This window comes from Sorghum bicolor, chromosome 7 (assembly GCF_000003195.3).
Source record: "Sorghum bicolor cultivar BTx623 chromosome 7, Sorghum_bicolor_NCBIv3, whole genome shotgun sequence".
Lineage (NCBI taxonomy): Eukaryota > Viridiplantae > Streptophyta > Magnoliopsida > Poales > Poaceae > Sorghum > Sorghum bicolor.
Genome location: NC_012876.2, coordinates 11,794,731 through 11,818,669, shown reverse-complemented (window position 1 = coordinate 11,818,669; position 23,939 = coordinate 11,794,731). Strand labels below are relative to the sequence as shown.

Genomic DNA, 23,939 nt, shown 5'->3' with positions numbered 1-23,939 from the left:
ACCACCTTCCTCTCTGACTCTGTTGAAAAGAAGAACACAAAAAAATGATGAAAAGTTAGGAATATTAACCTAAAGGACAAAGGGGGCCAAGGTAAAAGACGCAGGTCTTACCCTCGGCTCGCTTCTCGTTCTCCGCCGAGCTCCGATGCCAGCGGGCCACCTAACTCTGAGCAGCAGCAAGGTCGGCCTGAGTCTGGTTTAGGGCAAGGTCTTTTTCGGCGAGCAGAGCCTCAAGCCGAGCAACCTCGCCCTTGTACCTCTCAGCCGCCGCCCTTTGCTCCTCGGATTCCTGGGTAAGGTCGCCGACCTTCTTTTCCAGGGGCGCAACCTTTTCCCAGGCCTCTCGAGCCTCAGAAACAAGGGCCGTGCACTTCTGCCGAAGCTCGGCAGGGATCTCATATTCCTTCGCGAGCTCCCTAAACCCTAAACCCTAACAGCCGCCTCCCTAGCAGCCCTCTCGTTCTCGCAGTTCGCCTAGGCGTCTCTTTCCCTGCGGAGAAAAACTAACTTCTCCAGGGATGTAGCCTTGAGCGCCTGCAAAATCAGAAATGGAACAGGGAGTCAGTACTGCAGAATAGAGCAAAAAACACTTCACGACATGGGAGGAAGCCTTACCTGGGCCAGCTTGTACATGTCTCGGCTCACGAGCTCAGAAGCTCGATTGATGGCCTCGACGCTGGCACGGCCGCACGCGTCCAGACCCTACCAGAGGTAAGCCTCCGACGGATCATCCAGAACAAATCTGGCCCCTCCCTCTGCGTCATCGAGGTTGGGCCAGAACTCGGGACTCTTGCCCCATCGGGCGTCGCCATCCCCTCCTACCGTGGGAGCCTCGGGTGCCGTATTCGACGCCACGATGGCCCGACCCTCCTCGACCTACGCGGGCCGAACCGCGCCTCCCAGATCGGCATCCTCCGGGGGAGGCATAGCCCCGGGGGCAAGGACCGTCTCCCTCGGCCCTTGGGGCCTCGGCGTCTCCATCTCCTGCCCCTCTCCTGCCCGGCGGGGCTCCCCCTTCTCGCGGCTCAGGTGGGGCGGCGACTTGGGCCTCGCCGACCCAGGGGTCAACTGCGCCCCCCACTTCACGGCCTTCAGGGGGGCCAGCGCTACTGGCATCGCCTTTTGCTTCTGGCTGAAAAAATAACACGAGTCAGAAGAAAGAGAAAAACAAAAAATCAACGGAAAGAACAAGAATCCTACACACACCTCGCCCGGGGAGCGGCCTTCTTTTGGGAGCTCGGGACTCCCTGAGGACCTCCCGGACTGCCTGGAGCCGTTGGCCGGACCCCCGTCTCCCCAGCAGTTGGTGCAGGGACTTCGACGGTGGTCTCAGCCCGCGGTGCCTCCACCGAGTCGCCTACCTCCGCTCCGGACGCCGGACGAGGCCCAGTTGGGCCCTCCGGTGCTAACGGCTGTGGGGGCACCTCGGATTCGCCCCCCGACATCTTCTCCCCCTCTGGGGACCCACGAGGCCGAGCCCTATCGAGGGGTGTCGTCCTCATCATCTACAATAATGTGGGGGACGGATTGGCCGTCCCCCGGTGCTTGGGAACCCTCGGGAGCCTCCGACCCACCTCGGGCCTTTGACCCCTCTGGGATCTAAATCCCCCCACCGGCAGGGGGGGTTACGTCGTCCACCTCCGCCAGCGCGTCGAGCCAGTCCACATTGCTTCCCCCACCCTCAATCTCCGAGACCGAAGTCTCAGGAGAGTCGGGCGGGGCGACCCCTGCCTTCTCGGCCTCGTGGTGGTTCTTAGCGGAGATCTCTCGCCGCTGCGCCTTCCTCGCTGCCTTTGCCTTCTTGTCGTCCTTGGCCTTCTCCTGTTCTTCGTTCTGGGCCTGATTCTTGGCCCGGAACTCCTTGTCCTCTGGGACAGGGGGCAGGGAATCCCTGAGGATCCCCATCCTCTGCAAACAAGCAGCGGTCAAGAAAAAGGCAGGGAGAAAAAGGAAACAAGCACAAAAGTCAACACCTTACCAGAGAAATGTAGCCCTTTTCAGGGCGCATGGGCACCACCCGAGAGTTCTTCATGTCCGGGTGCCTTGTCTTCTCAACCCGGGCGGCGATGTCCGATGCCGATATCGGCTCGGCCAACATCTTCGTCCTGGCCCAGGGGACGTCCCGAGTCATCTCGAACATGAACACTCACCGCTGCGCCAGCAGGAGCAGACTCCTCTTGTGGAACGCCGTCGCCACCGTGGCCGCGGTGACTCGGGCGTCCCGCAGCTTCTCAAGCCCCGCAAGAAGCGGGGTGAGCCTCTTCTGCTCCTCTGCAGGAGCGCCCCACACCCACTTCTGGGGGCACTCTGTCACCATCTTCCCAGTGTACGCCGGGAGCAGCCCACCGTCATTCCGGAGGTAGAACCATCCGTTCTTCCACCCCCGGTTCAACGAGGGCATCGCACTCCAGATGTACTGGGAAGACCGCTGCTGGCGGAGCTGCAGCGTGCAACCGCCAACTCGCAGGGGGAACTTCTCCCCTCCCACGTAACGGGCGGACATCTCCGCTTTGAAAAGGTGAAGCCAGAGGTTCCAATGGGGAGGAACCCCCAGGAACCCCTCGCATACCGTGGCGAAGAAGGCTGCCTGCATCACCGAATTAGGGTTGAGGTTGTGCAGTTCCACCTCATAATAATGGAGAATCGCCCGGATCAGGCGACCGACCGGAGTTTCGAACCCCCGGTCTAAGAACGTCAGGAAGCAAACTACATAGCCCGGGGGCAGGTTTGGCTCCCTGTCGTTCGCCGAGGGGACGATCCACAACGGCAGCTCGACGTCCGTGAGGGGACGGAGAATCCCGGCCTTCACACGGGCGTCCAGCGCAGACTTGGTCACGTTGCAGGGCGGCCACACATCGTCGCCGGCCATAGCTTTGAGTGGAGAAGGGCGTCGGCATGGCGGAAGCAGAGAAGACGGCAAAAGGAGAAAAGGCAGGGGCAAGAGCTTTTTTCGCGCAGGAGCAGGAGGAAGGAAACCAAGTCCCCCGTGGCTCCTTTTATAGAGGGAGTACGCCATGGCCGCACCGCCTGCGCAGAAGACTAAAGGAAAAAAAAAGAGCAACCGTCGCGCACTTCCCACCAGGTGAAGAATTTGAAGCGCCAACTCCCTCCGATTCTCACGCCCGCCGCACGCGCGCATTAATTTCGCAGGTGAAACGTCCCGTCCGGTCAGGGCACAACGGCACGGCCATTTCGAATCCCCACGCGCCGCGCCTCAAAAGGAGCGCTCTGAAAAGTCATGTCAGGGTGGTTCCTTCCAGGGTAAGCGGCGCTCGACCCCCCGCTGACCAAGGTCGCAGGGCGGTCTCCGTCGGGCGCGGTCTCCGTCTCACCCGACCCCCTGCTAACCCCGAGCGAAAATCGCAAGGCGGTTCCCGTCTGGCGTAGATTCCGTCTCGCCCGACCCCGACACTACAAACAAGTCTGAAAAAGCCTTTCAAGGCCGAAAATCCCCAGGCCATGGCCACCTACGTTCCAGAGGTTGCGAGACTGACCTGCAAAACAGGTTCGAACAGTCGCCTCAGGATTACTGAGTGAGGGATGATTGAAGATGAGCACAATAGAGGCCAAGGACCGAGCCCCACAGGGGGTCGGCGCATCTTTACCAGTCATATTCGAGACCCATGCGGGTGTCACGCGAGTAGGATCCCATCAAGGGAGGCACCGAGCCCTCGGAACCTAGCGAACGGTTCCGACATCCACCGTGACTGCCCTCGGGTATTTTTTGAGATGTGCCCATAAGGCCACTAGCCGACCCCTATCGAATGGGACTCAGACATCCACTTGGATTTACCTGCTTGCAGCTCCCGGGGAACATCGATACTCGCCCATCGAGGGTAGTACGGCGCGACCCACCCCTCCTCCGAACGAAAGGATGAACGAGGGACGTAATTACTAAGACGAGAAGGAACCTGATCGACCCTTGTGGGGAAAGGGCTCGGGGGCTTCCTCGCACCACGGGAACAGGCACTATGTGTAAAGAACACGCAACCTATCCCTCAAATACTCCCGACTGCATCACTCAGGGGTAAAATCCTTTGAAGGAATAACACCATTCCTCCAAAAGGCTCGGGGGCTACACCCGGCGGGTGCGCTCGCGCGCACCCTCCGGAGAAAATTAAAAAAGTTCCCGGTCAACAATGGTCCCTTAGAAGAGAACCATTGAAGAGGAGACCTCACCCCTTCAAAGGCTCGGGGGCTACTGTTAGGTACCATAAAAAGGGATACCCAAATCAAAGCAATAAAAAACGCAAAGGACAAAGCAAATCATCCACAATCACCAGGGCGCGGACCCCGGCTCATCAGACTCCTGGGCCTCAAGTCTAAACCATGGCTCACCCGACCCCCAGGGCCTCGGACGCAAGCTCCGCCTCGCCCGACCCCTTAGGGCCTCAGACGCGAGTTCCGCCTCGCCCGACCCCTCAGGGCCTCGGACGCGAGTTCCATCTCGCCCGACCCCCCTAGGGCTCGGGCGCCGACGCCGTTTCGCCTGACCCCTATCACAGTACAAGGCTTCCATCGCGCGGCGCCCGTACCCACGACGTGACAGGCGCAGTGATTCCCATATCGCAGCAGGGCATGGTGGCAACTATTCCAACCACCCTGGTCACTATAACCTTACCTCTTTCACTATGCAACCTTACCTCTTTTACTGTGGTTTACTACCTCACAGTGAAAGAGGAATGGGGGAGATTAACCAGCGTCACTTTGCTGTCTTCTCCCACTGTTAACAGGACAAGCAGCAGTATCACCGATCCGACCCCCACGACTCCAACAGGGCTCGGTAACCCTCCACAGAAGCAGCCATACTGTCAACCATGCCTCAAGGACGAGATGGGCAAGCTTCTACAGGGTCGGGACTGTGGCTTCACCATTCGACAGAGGAAAACTCCAATCACTCATGTAAATACATGCCTCCCCTTGAGGCTATAAAAGGGGAGCCAGGGCTCACGACCAGGACAGGTTCACAAGGTTCATCCATACACACAACCCACGATCACACACTTCACAGCTAGCTCATTCACAGAGTAGCAGCCAGCGCTCTGTCCACCACGAAGCCGAGACTTGGGACTTAGCCCTCTCTCGCAACCTGCTTGTACCCCCCTACTACAAGCACCTTTAGGTGCAAGGCAATACATACCCCCGATCTCACTGGACGTAGGGCATCCTTGGCCCGAACCAGTATAAATTCTCTGTGTTCCACTTGCATCACCATCCGGGCTTAGGTAGTCACGCATACTTATACTCATTTGTGTCTAGACCACGAGTCTAGACGCCGACAACTTCAATTTGGCGAAATTTGCTATTGGACACACCAAATGATGGCTCTTTGCTGGTGGACATATATTTTTGAGCGATTTCTGAAAGACATTCTAGTTCTTGACAAATTGGTTAGTGGGCATTGTGCCTAACAAAATACTAAGTTATAGATTTATCTCATGTCTAATTGATATATGAAGCTTTATTATTTTGAGCTGATATTTTTTGCATAGTCATGATTTGGTGATGTACGCAATCAATGATTTTTCCAAGATTTTTATTGTCCCACAAATACATGAACAACTGTAACACCCTAAAAACTACCTTCCTTAAAATAGTTGAAATTTGATTTATTGTGTCAATTTTGTGAGCATCAAAATATAGGAAACATAATAATTTTTGAGAAATTAAAATTTAATATAAGTTTAGAAACATGTTGATGCATTCATGCTGCAGCATTTATTTATGTGATGTGTGGAATTTGTAAAGAGTTTTGAATTCAAATTTCATTCAAAAAATGAGTTTAAAAATTTGTTTTGGAAAAAGAAAAATGGAATTCCTTTTCTCCCCTCTCTTTTCTCCTTTCGGCCTGCAGGGCCCAATCCCACCTCCCTCTCTTTCTCTTCTTGGGCCAAGGCCCAGCCGAGGCAACCGCCGGCCCACTCCTCTCTCCCTTCTCACTCACTGCCAGGCGGGGCCCGACTGTCAGCTTCTCCCCTCTCCTCCCGCAACCACTCCCTCCCTCTCTCTGTTCGCAGCAACCACCCGACGTCGAGCCCCCGCTACCCACGATCCCCACCACTTCTTGCCCCGCGCCTCGGCTATGCGTCCGCGCCCGAGCCACACTCCCTCTCCTCTTTCCCCCTCTCGTTTTGCCCTTTCACTTGTGGGAGCACACGCAGCAAGATCGCCACTGGAGCCATGACCGTCGCACTCCGTCCGGTCTCGCTGAGCCGTCTTCGTCTTCCTTCTTCACGCCGGTGAGCGCGCCTCATCTCCCTCTCCCTCTTCGGCTTTCTTTTGTGCGTTTCAGTGCTTCCTACGGCCGTCCCCACGACCTCCGAAGGGGCCGTCAATGGTGCCTCCATCGGCCGCCTTGCAGGGGAGCTCTCGGGCCACGCCGAGGCCGGGAATGAACTCCCCTCGCCCTCCTCTCTCTCCTGGAGCAATCGGATATTGTTTTGGTGCACTATAGCGGCCAGACGACCAACTCCAGCGAGCTCAGCGCCACCAACAATGGCGTGCCGCCGCAGCCAATATTGTTCCGGCCGCCAGCCCCGCCCCCTCTCTTCCCTTCCATCTTCTCGGCCGTCGATCTTGAATCCAACGGCCAGGAAATGCCCATACCCCTTCGGCCTGGCAAATTTTCTAAAGAGACGCCCTCGTTTTCTAATTTCTAACCCGTGGTCCAAAGCGCATATGAAGGAATACGCTTCCTGTTTTTGAAAACGTAAAGTCTGCCGATTTATCACAAAATACGTTTTCTATATTTACAAAAATGCCACTGAGTTTGTTTTGGCCTTAAAATATTTGTTTTAACTCCGATTTGACCCGTTCAACTTGCGTTAGGTTCGTATTTGCGAGATCTAAATGTTAGTCTAACTGTTTTATCAGTTTTAAACATTTTAATTTTGTGACCCTTACTAATTAATTACTTTTCTATAGGAAAATCTTAGAAAATTCATATTTTCTCCATTTTAGCTCCGATTCGATCCGTTCAAGTTGCTTTAGTTTCATAATTTCATAAGCTTCATGTTGGTACCATTGTTGTCTAGATTCACCCCTGTTAGGTTTCCTAGATAAATACAAGTCCGTAGATAGCCCTTGCAGTCCCATTTAATGCGTAGATTTCACGTCGTAACTCTGTTTTCCATGAATTTCCCGTTGACGTGATCGTAGCAACGTGTAGATGATTTTGGAAAACTTTTATTTACATTTATTTATTGCTGGTGTACTGTTCTAATTGTAATATAGTTTGCTTCGTGTATGTCTGCCTCCGATTGTTTGTGTGTTGATGATCGATGATCGAAATTAGACAGTGGCATTACTTCGGTGATCAATATCAGAACCTTGGAAGCAAGTAAGATCACCAGGACCAGCAGGAGCAATTGGATCAAGGCAAGTATAGCATTTGGGTTTTAATTCTATGACCATGATCTGGTGACTAGATTAATATAAAGCAACAAATGATAATAATGACTTTTTAGCAACTTGAGGATTTATTCGTAAGTGATAACCGGGATAAAAGTGCAACCATGAGGGCTATGATGGCACTGGCTTTAGTCAAGTATGAGTAACTTTTCTAGCTTGTTAGAGGTTACCCGTGTGGTGCAAATGGGGGATAGCAGACCGTGGATTCCCTGCGGGGTAGAATCACACGGACTGACTACCGAAACCAAGCGGCCCTAACTTGTTAGACAAACCTTTGAAAGACTTCATAGTGATCCCTGCCGACCTACCTTGGTAGTGGGTTACGAGGCTGATCACCTCGGGTGAAAGGGTAAATCATGACTCATGTTTAAAGATGTACAACCTCTGCAAAGTGTTAAAAACTGGTATACTAACCGTGCTCACGGTCACGAGCGGCCTTGGTGATTCTTACATTAAGGGTGATGATTCTTGTTGTGTAAATATGCTCATGTTTATTGTTTAATGCTCTATATTATTTATGTCATATTGATCATGAGATCATGGGATCTATACTATCTAGTTGCTATACTTACGGAGTTCGTCTTGGACTCACTCTTGCTATCTCCCCCACACCTCAGGCGAAGTATTAGGCTTGTGATCAACCAGTCAGTTGGATCCTGTAGAGTGAAGTTAACACCCGAAGTTTGGAGTTCTCTTCCGTGGTTTGCTGCCCAAGGTTGTTTCTAATTTATTATCTACGCTATATAATTTATGCGGTGTCCTTTGATATTACCCCTTATTTGTAGCTATATGTGAGGTTTGTCTTCTAAAACTCACATATGGTGCATATCTGATTTTGTTATTAAAATCGGGTGTTACAAAATGGTATCAAAGCAATACTGACTGTAGGACGCAAACCTAGTTAGAACTGGACGGTTTAGGATGCTTCTATCTCTGCTTACTTCTTGCTTTCACCTTAACCTTGATAATTGCTAAAATTTATGCTTACCTCTGCCCTATTCTGTTATAAAACTTTGTCTCTATTCTAAATCCAACCTCCTTGTCTATTTAGATGGCTCATAATGAAGAGACCTTTGGCATGAATGGACAAAAAGACCTAGCTATGGCACCCATAAAAGCATTTGACAAGGAGAAGCTTCTAGCCATGCAAAAGCAAGTAGTGGAAGGAATGACTCAGAATGGGAACTCTTAGCAGTGCATCTCAGGACTAGTGAAGAAACAAGTAGCAGAAGCTTGGAAAAATATGAGAACCCATGGAGGTGTTTGTAGTAATACATCGGGATATCAGGATCAATGCCATTGTTGTAGGCATTATGGTCTTCCTTGTCTTCAGAATAGGTCATCTAAAAAGGAAGTTAAGGCAAAACCAAATTGTGTGACTAATGAGGATAAGAAGAGGAAGGCAAAATCACTAGAGCCAGCATTGGAAAGTGAACAACATTCAAATCCTAAGTTGTCACATTTAGCTTTGAACTCTGTCCATGAAAACCCAAACCTTGGAGATGAAGAAACTTCTCAAGCTAACCCCACTACTCATGAGGTATGCATAGATGGATGGACCATCACTTATAAAGAGTTTCAACCTCGAAGGATCAACCAAGTTAGGAAGAAAGCTAGCCAGCTAGAGACAAACCTTCAGAGTCAGCGAGGTGATAACACACCGAGCAACACCTCAGTGGAAAATGATATCACGAAGGATCCAGCTAAGAAAAAGTGTTATCACTGCCAACAGGAAGGATACTATGTAAACTCTTGTCCACAGAGGAATCAATAGATGCATCATGAAAGTAGCCACACTGAGTTTAAGATATAGGAGTTTGTGCCCTTGTGTAATAAAAACGCTAGTAGCGAAAGTCGAGTTTGTGTGCCTTGTGAACCTTTACTGCTTGGTTGAATTGTCTTTATATTTATGTTTGATTTGGATCTTTGTAATGAGTGTAATGATCTTGTGAGTTTTTTCACAATTTCATTTAGTTTATATGTCTAAGGCATATGGGTTAATGACAAAAATAGTTGAGTTTTGGTTTTTCTCTTGTTACCTTATCCTGCCTTTTTAGAGTATCTTATCTTTATCGGCTTATGTCTCTGTTCTTGGATGACTAAAAATCATGACAAAATTCTGGATGAGAGTGGACTTCAAGATCTTTCTCTGACCACAAGAATCACCCTCATATCTATTATGGTTTGGAAGTTACAAAAATCACAAGATGATACAGATGTGCTGTCAAGAATCTGGACCAGTTTTGGTTGCCTACTGTTTTGGACAAATATAACTATAGAATTTGGAAAAGTGTTCTATAGAAAGGTTGTAGAAAATTTTCTAAGCTTTCTAATGGTATAAGCTATGGCCCTATTGGATTAACAGAACAAAAGTTATGTCTATTTGACTGCACTGGTGATTTTCATATCGTGAGGAAATTTCAGGGTATATGTTTCATCCTTGCACATAAGTTCCTTGGGATGTCAAAAAGGTCTCAATGCAAGATAACTTGTCAAGAAAAAGTGCAAGCTACCTTCCTTGAGCCTCCTAGTTGACCTTTCTTAAGGGGGTAGAACCTTGATATCATGGGTTGATGCATTTTCAACTTATCTTGAAGTGAGAGTTGTCTCTCGAGATATTCTATGATTATGATCATCTCTCCTTGTTGTGTTATTGACGTTGGTCACTTGATGACAAGGAGTGTAGTATCCAATGGATCAGGAGCCCTATATGGTGCCTCTTACTGATACATGGGAAGAGAATGATGATCCTACCCTTGAAGGATGTTATGAGTATGATGAAACTGAGTACTATCAAAATAATGATATAGAAGAGCAAGTTGGAAGTGAATCAAATCAGAATCCACAACGGCGAAAGAGAAAAAGGAAAAGCCGTAAGAAGCCCACTCATGAAAGTAAGGTGCAACGAGACTATATCAATGGAAGACTGAGCAATGTGGATAGGCATAACATTCATGGAGCTACCAAAGTGGTTGGTGGCCATATTCAAGTAGACTTAGTGCAAGTTTTTGCTCTCTTTGACCCGAGTGCTTCGCATTCTTTCATTTCCACCGACCTCGTAAAGACAATCGAGAGGGTGAAGTATCCAACAAGGAAGCCTTTGTTAGTTCAAACCCCAGTGGGAGAAATACAAGCAGATCAGGAGTGCTCAAATATCAATCTCGTCATAAACAAGGAAAACTTCACTGTAAACCTCATTGTGCTAGATTCACTTGGTATTTCCTTGGTCCTTGGTAATGGATGGTTGTGTGCACACAAAGGAGTGATCAATGGTACCCAGTACAAAATGCTCTTAACAGCACCGTCAGGAAAAAGAATTGAGTATCACGGTGGTCCACTCCTACCTGAGAAGGCAAATGCATATTAACTTTCCCTGTCTCTTGGAGCTGCAAGCTAAAAGAAATTAGTAGTCAAGATGGACTTTGGTCAACTTTGAATAACAGCTATTCAATGGAAATGTTGCTCACGAGGTGTGACCTTGAGACAAGTGTTTAAGTTTGGTATGCAAGTTGTGAAGTTGAAAGAATTATCAAGATATTTTCCTGTTTCTCTCAGAGGATCTGAGCCTCTTCCGAATCTCGAGGACGAGATTCATTTTAAGGGGGTAGAATTGTAACACCCTAAAAATTCCCTTCTTTAAAATAGTTGGAATTTGATTTATTGTGTCAATTTTGTGAGCATCAAAATATAGGAAAAATAATAATTTTTGAGAAATTAAAATTTAATATAAGTTTAGAAACATGTTGATGCATTCATGCTGCAGCATTTATTTATGTGATGTGTTGGAATTTGTAAAGAGTTTTGAATTCAAATTTCATTTGAAAAATGAGTTTGAAAATTTGTTTTGGAAAAAGAAAAATGGAATTCTTTTTCTCCCCTCTCTCTTCTCCTTTCGGCCTGCAGGGCCCAATCCCGCCTCCCTCTCTTTCTCTTCTTGGGCCAAGGCCCAGCCGAGGCAACCGCCGGCCCACTCCTCTCTCTCCCTTCTCACTCACTGCCAGGCAGGGCCCGACTTCAGCTTCTCCCCTCTCCTCCCGCAACCACTCCCTCCGTCTCTCTGTTCGCAGCAACCACCCGACGACGAGCCCCTGCTCCCCGCGATCCCCACCACTTCTTGCCCCGCGCCTCGGCTATGCGTCCGCGCCCGAGCCACACTCCCTCTCCTCTTTCCCCCTCTCGTTTTGCCCTTTCACGTGTGGGAGCACGCGCAGCAAGATCGCCGCTGGAGCCGTGACCGTCGCACTCCGTCCGGTCTCGCTGAGCCGTCTTCGTCTTCCTTCTTCACGCCGGTGAGCGCGCCTCATCTCCCTCTCCCTCTTCGGCTTTCTTCTGTGCGTTTCGGTGCTTCCTTGGGCCGTCCCCACGAGCTCCGAAGGTGCCGTCAATGGCGCCTCCATCGGCCGCCTTGCAGGGGAGCTCTCGTGCCACGCCGAGGCCGGGAATGAACTCCCCTCGCCCTCCTCTCTCTCCCGGAGCAATCGGATATTGTTTTGGTGCACTATAGCGGCCAGGCGACCAACTCCGGCAAGCTCAGCGCTGCCAACAATGGCGCGCCGCCGCAGCCAATACTGTTCCGGCCGCCAGCCCGGCCCCCTCTCTTCCATTCCATCTTCTCGGCCGTCAATCTTGAATCCAACGGCCAGGAAATGCGCATACCCCTTCGGCCTGGCAAATTTTCTAAAGAGACCCCCTGGTTTTCTAATTTGTAACCCGCGGTCCAAAGCGCATATGAAGGAATAAGCTTCCTGTTTTTGAAAACGTAAAGTCTGCCGATTTATCTCAAAATACGTTTTCTATATTTACAAAAATGCCACTGAGTTTGTTTTGGCCTTAAAATATTTGTTTTAACTCCGATTTGACCCGTTCAACTTGCGTTAGGTTCGTATTTGCGAGATCTAAATGTTAGTCTAACTGTTTTATCAGTTTGAAACATTTTAATTTTGTGACCCTAACTAATTAATTACTTTTCTATAGGAAAATCTTAGAAAATTCATATTTTCTCCATTTTAGCTCTGATTCGATCCGTTCAAGTTGCGTTAGTTTCATAATTTCATAAGTTTCGCGTTGGTACCATTGTTGTCTAGATTCACCACTGTTAGGTTTCCTAGATAAATACAAGTCCGTAGATAGCCCTTGCAGTTCCATTTAATGCGTAGATTTCACGTCGTAACTCCGTTTTCCGTGAATTTCCTGTTGACGTGATCGTAGCAACGTGTAGATGATTTTGGAAAACTTTTATTTACATTTATTTATTGCTGGTGTACTGTTCTAATTGTAATATTGTTTGCTTCTTGTATGTCTGCCTCCGATTGTTTGTGTGTTGATGATCGATGATCGAGATTAGACAGTGGCATTACTTCGGTGATTAATATCAGAACCTTGGAAGCAAGTAAGATCAATAGGACCAGCAGGAGCAATTGGATCAAGGCAAGTATAGCATTTGGATTTTAATTCTATGACCATGATCTGGTGACTAGATTAATATAAAGCAACAAATGATAATAATGACTTTTTAGCAACTTGAGGATTTATTCGTAAGTGATAACCGGGATAAAAGTGCAACCGTGAGGGCTATGATGGCTCTGGCTTTAGTCAAGTATGAGTAACTTTTCTAGCTTGTTAGAGGTTACCCGTGTGGCGCAAATGAGGGATAGCAGACCGTGGATTCCCTGCGGGGTAGAATCACACGGACTGACTACCGAAACCAAGCAGCCCTAACTTGTTAGACGAACCTTTGAAAGACTTCATAGTGATTCCTGCCGACCTACCTTGGTAGTGGGTTACGAGGCTGATCACCTCGGGCGAAAGGGTAAATCATAACTCATGGGTAAAGATGTAAAACCTTTGCGGAGTGTTAAAAACTAGTATACTAGCCGTGCTCACGGTCACGAGCGGCCTTGGGGATTCTTACATTAAGGGTGATGATTCTTGTTGTGTAAATATGATCATGTTTATTGTTTAATGCTCTATATTATTTATGTCACATTGATCATGAGATCATGGGATCTATACTATCTAGTTGCTATACTTGCGGAGTTCGTCTTGGACTCACTCTTGCAATCTCCCCCACACCTTAGGAGAAGTATTGGGCTTGTGATCAACCAGTAAGTTAGATCCTGTAGAGTGAAGTTAACACCCGAAGTTTGGAGTTCTCTTCCGTGGTTTGCTGCCCGAGGTTGGTTTTAATTTATTATCTACGCTATATAATTTATGCGTTGTCCTTTGATATTACCCCTTATTTGTAGCTATATGTGAGGTTTGTCTTCTAAATCTCACATATTGTGCATATCTGATTTTGTTCTTAAAATCGGGTGTTACAACAACTTAACCATGGTTAACTTTGTTTATTTATGAAGAGAGGCAAAATAATCATTTTCAGTGCAAAGCAATATTTTACTATGTGGTTCTCATCATGTAGAGTCTAGTGGATTTTATGGTATAATTTAATGACACTTATACGATTTTATATCTATTTTATAAAAGTATCTTGTTAGGCATGGTGTCCACCAACCAATTTTTCAAGAACTAGAGTGTCTTTCAGAAATCGCTCGAAAATAGGTGTTCGCCAGCAAAGAGTCATCACTTGGTATGTCCAACAGCAAATTTTGCATTTCAATTTAGGTTTTGTCTATATCTTTATATTCTTCAATGATAAAAATCTTAATTGATCTCAAAACTTTTTTAACAAAATCATTTTTTAATAAACAGGTACTAAATTTTTTCTATAATACAATATATTATTTGTTCTACATTTTGAGTTGGATATTATTTGTTGTTCCCAGTGTCTATTGAAATTATTATTTCATGCTTAACTTTTTTATGATGAGATCATTAGTTGATTGCATGATGTCATTAGGGCCTCTTTGGATCACTTTAGAACTCTAAAATTTTTGGAGCACTTTAGCTCATATTTTTAGATCTAGAGCTCAAATATGAGCAACTTGCGTTTAGATTAAAACATTAGTTTGACTAAACCAGGCTTTGTCAAGCATTAAACCTTGTCATGTGCCACTAGGAGGAGGATCAAGTTATATCAACCAACGCATTTGCATGTATGATACTTTGGTGACATCCTATTGAATCAATAAGTCACGAAACGTACAAATAATATGTTGTTTCCGTGAATCCAGTCACATCCTAATATTACATTACGATTACTATTGGGTTCAATCAGAGGCACCACATGCTGCATCCATTGATTTTGTCGCGTGTTTAGCATAGAGATATGTCATGTTCTTTGTCTTGAACAGGTTCCCTAACGTTTCATGACATAGAATGGAGATGATAAATAGAGCAGGGTGTGGCACCAGATAGGAAAGATAGGAAAGAAGTTGGAGAACTCCTCCAAAATGGCCCAGAGGTACACAGCATTAGGTCCCGAAGGTCGGAGGAATAACCTTCCAGTATTCTCGAAGGTTATCCACTGACGACATGAGGAATATATTAAGCAGAGCAGGGACATCTTGTAATTTTGGAGGAAACCATTGCCTCCCCTATAAATATGGTGTTTGTAACAATTGGAAATAGAGAGCTAATAGTTTTAGATTTAGATCTCATCGATACCAATGATTTTCATATAAATTTTACCTTCATCTGACTTGAATAAAAGTTATGATGTAGCTATTTTTATGGGTAGTCAACCAGAAAGAAAATTGATTTCTAGGTTGGTTATAATAAGCTGATTTCTCAGGTAGTTGACTAACTCAACTTCATCTAAAAACCACCCATTCTCAAGGACGGTTGATAAAAGAAATCGTCTATAGAAATCATATTTTTAGACTTTTATGGATGGTTATAAGTCATTCACCTCTAGAAATGGATATAGTCCTAGGGGTGGAGTATGAAACACTCTGAAAATGTATTTTTTTTAGGGGCAATTCATAAGCTACAGTACTCTTAAAGCATCTCCAAGAGTTTTTCTAAATTATTGTTTTGAGAGTCGTTTGCATGCAAAAAAGCTTGTAGCCGAGTAGTTATAAGAGCCTCAATAGCATCTCAGGTTCTGCATTCGATGCGAGCGAATATTCTAAGATTTAACGGTATTGTGCTTGCGTTATGAGTGTCTTTGCGATATGAGTGCGTGAGTTATACTGTGTTCATAGGGTGAGTGTGTGTACGTTATGAGTCTTTGTGTTATTAGTGTGTGACTTATACTGTATTCATAGGGTGACTGAGTTATAATATGTAATTACAAAAAGGAGTCATTCGTATAAAAGTCACTTTATATAATTTTTATTAATTCTCCAACAGTTTTTCTATATCTTATTTGTAAAGTAGAAAGTGATTCTCATTATTTATTTGTTTTTTTTTGCAAAATGTGCATACCGCACACAAATGTACCGCAACATCTTAGGCTGCAGCCTGCAAGGTGTGCTTATTAGAGGAGCACTCTCATTTTTTATTTTTGACTAGCAAGAAATTCATAATAGAGTTTCTAGACTTTTATTTCTCGTAGACGTATGCCGATGGCACCGCGTATCATGGCAAAACTGAAGCCTCAACACAAATGACACGATCATTTTAACACGATGTTCTACGAACATGATTTTTCCGATGACCATGATCGTCTATGTCTTCCATTCTACTGGGTCCGGCCTTAGATCCATGGCCCATGGGCCTCATTTGGTTGTTGTCCCTAATTAACAAGCCATGGCATAAAGCTTGGTCCTCGTTTTCATTGAGTAGACAGTCTAAGAGGAGTCACCTTTATAATACTAGTATAACACGCGTGTGCTAACGCTACGATTTTATTTTAAAAATATCTTTTAAAATAACAAAAATATTTTTGCATAATATAATATTTATATAATTTTAATTGAGTCTATATATAATTCGAAATAGTTTTGCATATAAAAATGTGTAGTAATAAATCTATTATTTTATAATTCACCCAATTATGACTCTATTATGATCAAACAAAACTGTCCTTGTATAATCAATTTGCTAGACTAGAACTTTATAATTAATCTGCTAGACTGGAACTTTATACCAAGGCCAACACAGGTACGGTCATTTTATTTAGCATAAAGTAAGATTAGTAGTTAACATGTTTTTTCTTCTTGCATAAAGGGCGGCTGGAACTTTCTACAAGGCCAAAATTATATCATTGTTTTAAATGGTTGCATATTATTTTTAGCAAACAAGCAAGGAGATGAGTGGAGGGAGTGTTCTCTAGCTCAATGTATGTCTCAAGTAATCAAATGTGCAAGAGAGAACCCCCAAAAGCCGGCCACCAACTATTTATAAGCCTCTCAAAGAAACTAGCCGTTGGCCACTTTCACTGGGCTGAAATCGGGGGCACCGGACACTACTAAGTGATCACCGGACGCTCGACCCCCAGCGTCCGCCCGTGCGTTGCAACGGGGTATAGAATTTATTATTTGATAATTGTACACTTTTTGTAAAATTTAAATGAGTTTAGTCCAACCTTGAATCAAATAAATATAACCCCACCAAAACAAACAAAACTGCCAAACTGATATCGGAAATCACCTTGAGAAGAAATAGAAAAAAATCATGTCCCATAAAAAAAAATCAGAAATCTTCATGTACAGTGGAGAAAAAAGAGTAAAAAATGATATAAAAATATGTATAGAAATTAAAAGAGGAAGAATATTAGGTAAAGAAAGCATAAAAGCATCACATGACGGAACAATTCCATCAAACAGCACGTCAGATCAGTCCACTTTTATTGTCGCTTAGTGCAATCTAAAGCAAAACCAGCGGCGCAGTTAGTGATAAAAGCCCACAGCCACAGCCGCCACATAATAATACAATTAATAGGTAACAGTTCTCAACATTCTTTCATCACAGCATTTGTTTGAGACATACATGAACAAAGCATATGTAATTCCGTATGATTAAGAGGAAGTTCCTTGTGGCCAGCATTGATGCATCACAAGAGAAGGAATAGCCGATGAGAGGGCGATCATCTCCAATCTCGCTACACTTCAAGACAAACTCCCCGGCCTGCTTCACGACGAGTTCGGCCTCCGTCTCTAGGTCTTCATCGGAATCCTCGTGGCAGCGCTTGGCCATCTCAATCCTGGCCTTGGCACGGGGCAGCGAGTACAGTGCAATGTCGACACGCGCCTTGAGAAGCTCCTGCGTGCCCTTGGTGAAGAAGGGGAACTGGATCTGCTCCTCCTCGTCGGTGCGTGCAGCGTGGTCGTCCTCCTGCGCGCGGAGGAGACGGTCGACCTGGACATCGGCCTCAAGCCGGACCATGAGGGCTCGGAGGCGGTCGTGGCGCTCCATTTCGCGCTCGCCGAGGCGACGGAGGCAGGCCCGCACGGCCATGGCATAGGCGCGGCGCTGCTAGAGGAGCTCCTGCACCGATTGCTCGTGACGCTCCCACGCGGCGCGGTGGTCGTCGGAGACCTCGTAGTCGGCCTCGCCTCCGCCCCCGGCGGAAGAAGTGGCGGCGGCGGGACGGGGATGGGAGCGATTGGCGGGTGGACAGGGACGGGGAGCGGAGCCATGGGAGGAGTGGGGGCCGAGGGCCACAATTTTTTAAAAAAAAATGCTTTTCCTCAATTTGGTAATATTGCAACGGAAGAAAAACATCAAATAACCCTAAAAAGTGATGACATAATGTTACATATCTATATATATTTATTCTTTTTATAAAATTTAAAGTCCATAATTTATTTTATTGATAACCATAACATCTATGATATTAGATAGTTAATATTTACAATAATATGTAGCTTAAAGACATATTTATTTAATAATAAAAATAGAAAATAGTTAAATCTTATCTCACTCTAATATTACCTCTTAATATGCCTCAGTATTATATTAAAACATGAGAAGTTTGATGCTAGCATTATTTTTTTTAATTTAGATTAGGATTGCTATGAAATATGAATCAAGCATCACATTAAATAGGCTACCATTAAATTTTTATAATAATTGGAGCAAGATAACTACAATTTTAATTTTAGAGTAAAAAGCATAGGCAAGCATTTCCAAAAAAAGTGTACTAAAATTTGTGATATTTTTTGTTTCCTGCATGGATCTACATATGTAGAGATGAACAAAATTTGTTTTATAATTTTTAGATTTTTCTATGAATTACTATATATTTATTAATTTTCAGCCGATTTTAAAAATAAAATAAAAGTAAATTGGAGATTTTACATTGGAAATTCTAGAAAATTTTTTATTTTTTTTCTACCTTCCATCGTAACGATTGTGGGCTGATTGGGCCTACGGAGGCGAGAGCGGAGTAATATGAGATTTTGCATTAGCAACCCTAGAATGTTTTTTATTTTGTTTTTGCCCTTCTAGAAACGTTAGACGCAGAAGGCGAATCAGTAACCGAACACGGACAGGATTAGGGGCAGAAGAAAATATTTGGCAAACTGAAATTTTCGCTCTTTATAGATAGGTATAGATATAGACTAGTATAACACGCATGTGCTAACGCTACGGTTTTATTTTAAAAATATCTTTTAAAATAACAAAAATATTTTTGCATAATATAATATTTATATAATTTTAATTGAGTCTATATATAATTCGAAAATAGTTTTGCATATAAAAATGTGTAGTAATAAATCTATTATTTTATAATTCACCCAATTATGACTCTATTATGATCAAACAAAACTGTCCTTGTATAATCAATTTGCTAGACTAGAACTTTATAATTAATCTGCTAGACTGGAACTTTATACCAAGGCCAACACAGGTACGGTCATTTTATTTAGCATAAAGTAAGATTAGTAGTTAACATGTTTTTTCTTCTTGCATAAAGGGCGGCTGGAACTTTCTACAAGGCCAAAATTATATCATTGTTTTAAATGGTTGCATATTATTTTTAATTTCTTCTATATCCATATGAGCAGAGCATTAAATAATATAATGATTAGTATTCAAACATAGTTTAAATTTACTAAAAGTAGTTCTACTAAAAATGTTGGTGACGTCGCTTAGCGTCTTGCGTGTATCTTCCGGCGTAAACATTGCGACGTCCCAGGACGCCGCCGCCGCGGATCAGCCACAATAGCCGCTCATGGTCGAGGCCCTGATGCAACAGCCACCGTGCATCAGCCGCAACACCCTCAATGAACGCCAAGTCGAAGGCGCCCTCAAGGTTGTTGGCTTCCTCGTCAGCGAACTCAAAGGACTCTGATGTTCAAGTCGAGGCGCTGATGTTCTCGTCGAGGCCAATCGACACAGGACCCTCAACGTCCGCATAATTCCTGGCCTGATGTTCACGTCAAGGCCTACTCCTCTTATCTGGTGGCTGCTGGCCAGTATGGTTCCTGCGTGGGATCCTGAGGGAGCACCGACACCGGCCTAGATGGCGCGCCGACGCCGGCATGCCGCGGTTCCTGCGTGGGATGAGCACCAGCCTGCCGCGGTTCCTGCGTCCAAAATTAAACAGTTTTAATTACATTCATTCATAGTACATATATATACTACAGATTCATCAGCTGAAGGCCATGGTTCGTGTCATGTGAAGATTCGTCAGCTGAAAGGCCATGGTTCATGTCATGTGCTCCATGCTCACCGTACGTGGAATCCTCGGGTGAGATCCAGCTATCGAGCGCCACACTTGCCGGAAAAAGAACCGAAAATATGTGAGCTGGTGTTTTGTCGAGGGGCGGCGTGAGGGGGATCGGAACGAGTGCGGGAGGGGTTTGAGAGTTTAATGCAAGCTTCAAACTTTCTCCTACCGTTATTGGATTTGGTCCTAGTTGATTTTAAGATGTGGATTTTGATAGAGATAAAATCATGTGTACATTTTTCTAGCTATACGGTTTAGGCCCTCAACGGGGGTGTTCTTTTTAGGTGGATCAAGCATAATTCTGTTGGATGAATTATAGTAGAGATGAGCTAAGAGGTGAGTTTAAGAAGTGAGCTCTTGTGGGTTTAATTCTTGAGTAAATACTCCCTCCATACTCAAAGATAAATCATTTTGGACAAAGCTTTGAGTCACATATTAGAAATATAAATCATGAATAACTTTAAGTTGTTGAGTTTGAAAATATGATACCATATGAATAAATTTATTTTGAAAAATACTTTTATAAAAATATACATATATATATATATATCACTTTTTCGATACTTATCTTATAAAAATATGTAGTCAAAGTTATGCTTTGAAAACCTTGTCGTTGTCCAAAACGACTTCATTTTTAGCATGGAGGGAGTATATCTTTGCTATGTGGATTGGGTTGGATCTATTCCATGGTCTCAAACAGTGTTATTAAGAAATCACCAATAGATTTTTTAAATATTAAACGGAGCATGTCAAATGAATGCAATGATTTCCAAAGGAAAGCAGAACATCCTCTATTCAATGGATATTGTGGATGTAGCCTTCATGCCTCTGAAACAGTAAGATCATCAGGTTGAACCCTTTCGTCCAAATACAATTGAAAAAAAAAACTTCAGTGATGTTCCCCAAGGACTTCGCATTATAAAGATTCTAGTTAAGGGTTCGTGTCAACAAATATTAATAGTAAAATGTTAAATGCATCACGTAGTTCCATCATATTGAAATTACTAGAATAAGTCGATCTACCTCTCACTCCTAAAACGTTTCGAGGTCCGTCAACCTTTTTTTTAACCCCACGGCCATGGATATGACAATATATATTGTTTATGTAATAACCAACAAGGTGATTTCTCCATGGTGCGGGACGACACGGCGATGAGGCAATGACATTGACTCATATGTAAATGTTAATTAAGGCCCACATGTCAGGTGCTCACGTCTTTGTCAATAATGTTTGTAGCCTTGCCAATTTGTTTGTTTTGCCCCTAGAGGCAGGCACATCACTACTAGAAGTACCCGGCTAGAAACAGATAGGAAAGAAAAAAAAGTTTGAAAATATACTCCAACAAAAAGAAACCAGCTCATTAAGGTCGACTTTTCCTGAAGAACGGCCGGCAGGAAACCATTTCTAATGGTATTTCCTGACAATTATGGTTTGACGAGTAAACGATATGGTTCTCTTTGCTAAATTTTAGTTAGCTACTTTTATAGCTAAACTTTCAAATACACTGACTAAAAAGAAGCTAAAATAGTTTAGTCCTACTAGTCATCTAAGAGTAGCTAAAATAGTTTTAGCTGGCTAAAATTTAGCAAGGTGAACCAAAAGGGCCTTAATTAGTCCTGTCGGCTTAGTAGTCAGGGACTATCATCAGGGTTGTGATGTCTTCCCTGACATGCATCCATGGTTTCATGGGAACACACCTTAGAGTAGATGGGAACTTGGGCTAGGAAAGGATATCCAAAAATCCTAGTCATCCAAATCCATATTGGCAAAAACTTTTAATATGATGATCCTCATTGGTATACTCGTTTCTGATGGATACTATATGGATGTATCGAATCCATTTTCCATTATTTGCTCTCTCCAGTTCCGTATTGATATTGAAAAACTAGCTAGATAGATATCTGATATCATGTGTATTAGTGAAGAATATAGAACTAGATGATACTCTCTCTTGTCTCAAAATAGAACGCACGAGACCACAATTTGACTATTAACTTTTCCTGTAATATATAATAATTTATGTCAAGGAAACTATCATTCGAAAGTATTTGTAAACATAAATCCAATGTAACTACTTTTGCAGCATAAACTTTATATATGATTAGGGTAATTGCTGAATGCTGATTAAAGATGGTTAAAAATTTGAAATATGTGCATGTCTTATATTTGGGAATACTATCTAAAATTTATTCTTGTAACTAATGGCTAATTATATCAAAACAGTATTCATACATGGACTCAAACATCATCATAAACGCATAACTTTCAACATATTAATTGTAAAAACTCAGACAAACATTATCATGTCAAATGCACCCTTTAATTTCAAGTATGAAATTTCTGGATCCTGTGTGATGAAGCTGTGCACGCCATCAACGGACTAATTCAATATCGGGTAATTCATAAGTTGACCCCCAATGCAAGATGACCTCGTGATGGGAGATTTTGCAGAATTCTCCCATAGTTCCACAGCGACATCAGGGCATGCTCTCTTGAGGTGTTCGTACCCTTGGCTTGCTACCACAACATCCATCAGATTGGAATTGATGATAAATTCGATGCAGGCACTTTTAAGCTTGCTGCAGTGGTGCTGGCCAGCTAGAGCCATGGTATATGCGACACTCTCAACATCCAAGTTACTGCAAAGGATGCCTTCACACATTGATTTCAACCTTTCCATACCATATCTGTCTGCCGCCACGAGCAAATGTTTTACCATATCTTGCTGCTCCTCATCCTCAACAAGATCATCCATGCGAGGAAACCTATCTGTGTATATGAAATGAAGCAGTCCCTTGAAAACAGCAGGATCCATACCTTGAATTGTGATGCTCTCCACCATCCCCTTGTCCCTCATCGGACCGTAGAGCTCCGCTTTGAACACCGGTGACCGCATCGCTAGCACGATCTTGTGGGCATGGAAAACCTCCTCTTTCACCTTGAACTTCACATCTGCTTCCTCCTCTGACTCTAGCAACTTTCTCAGATCATGTGATAAGTCTGAGGGAGGGACTTGAATGTCAAAGCCGGAGGTGACACAAGTGGCCTCCTTCACCTGCAATTCTTTGACTACCATGACATCGCACTCTATCACGAGGCAGTCATCCTGCAAGTATTTGTGTTGTTCGACCTTCCTGACGAACATGGTGAAGCCGTGGGAACGCCGATTGCTATGGAACACTTGCAGACCGGAGTCGTTGCGCGAGTATGAAATCCCGGTGACAGGGTTCACCATCCTGAATCCGTAGGTTGCCCTCACCTCGACAAGCTTGCCGCCGTCGCCGGCGGTGAGCTCGAGAAAGACGGAGTCAGAGTCGTAGCTGCTGTTCACGATCATGGTCATGGGTGGTTCCGCTCCGTCAGGGCAGTAGCGGATGCGCCAGTCGTGGCCGCCAACGGTGAAGACGGCGGAGTAGAAGCACTTGTTGACGCTGGCCTTCTTGTGCAGGCTGTAACGGGCGATCCTGAACGAGTGCGTGCCGTGCGCCGTCTCCACGGCGGACACCGACGCCGACCAGGTCCTTGGGCTCTCGGACGCCATCAACGGCCGGCGTTTGGGCAGGGAATTTGCAGGGGGCGGAGGTGGAAGGGGAATGGAGGTGGCGAGAGCCTGAGAGGGCCGGTGCTTTGTGACAGAGTATACGCGTAGAGGGGGGCTCCTGTGCAAAAAAAAAAAAAAAAAAAACAGCGTAATTATTGGCCTGTGTTTCTCAGGGCAGGGTGCATGCATCTAATAATCGAATGCTACTACTTTTTTTGTTGTGACGAATCGAATACTGCTACTTGTGCAAGGAATATTACCCACTTTTCCAAAGTGGCTAACTCTGCTGCTTGATTGCTGCTTAATAATAATCAGTGCATCGTACGAATGTGCACTTCATAAGGTGCCTTTGCAATTTGTGTGATCACATACACCGAACTATGGCAAATCTGACCTAATTATTTTGTCAAGTCGCTTTAGGCCATGTACAAAATGTGTGCCACTTGCTAGAGAACAATCTTCAATGGAAA

At 44.8% G+C, this 23,939-nt stretch overlaps 1 protein-coding gene across 1 annotated transcript; it reads right to left on the bottom strand.

Moving 5' to 3' along the window:
• On the bottom strand, positions 22,114-23,610 carry LOC8073235 (BTB/POZ and MATH domain-containing protein 1). The gene has a single exon (XM_002444045.2). The coding sequence runs from the start codon at positions 23,467-23,469 to the stop codon at positions 22,309-22,311; it is 1,161 nt and encodes a 386-aa protein (XP_002444090.1). The 5' UTR covers positions 23,470-23,610; the 3' UTR covers positions 22,114-22,308.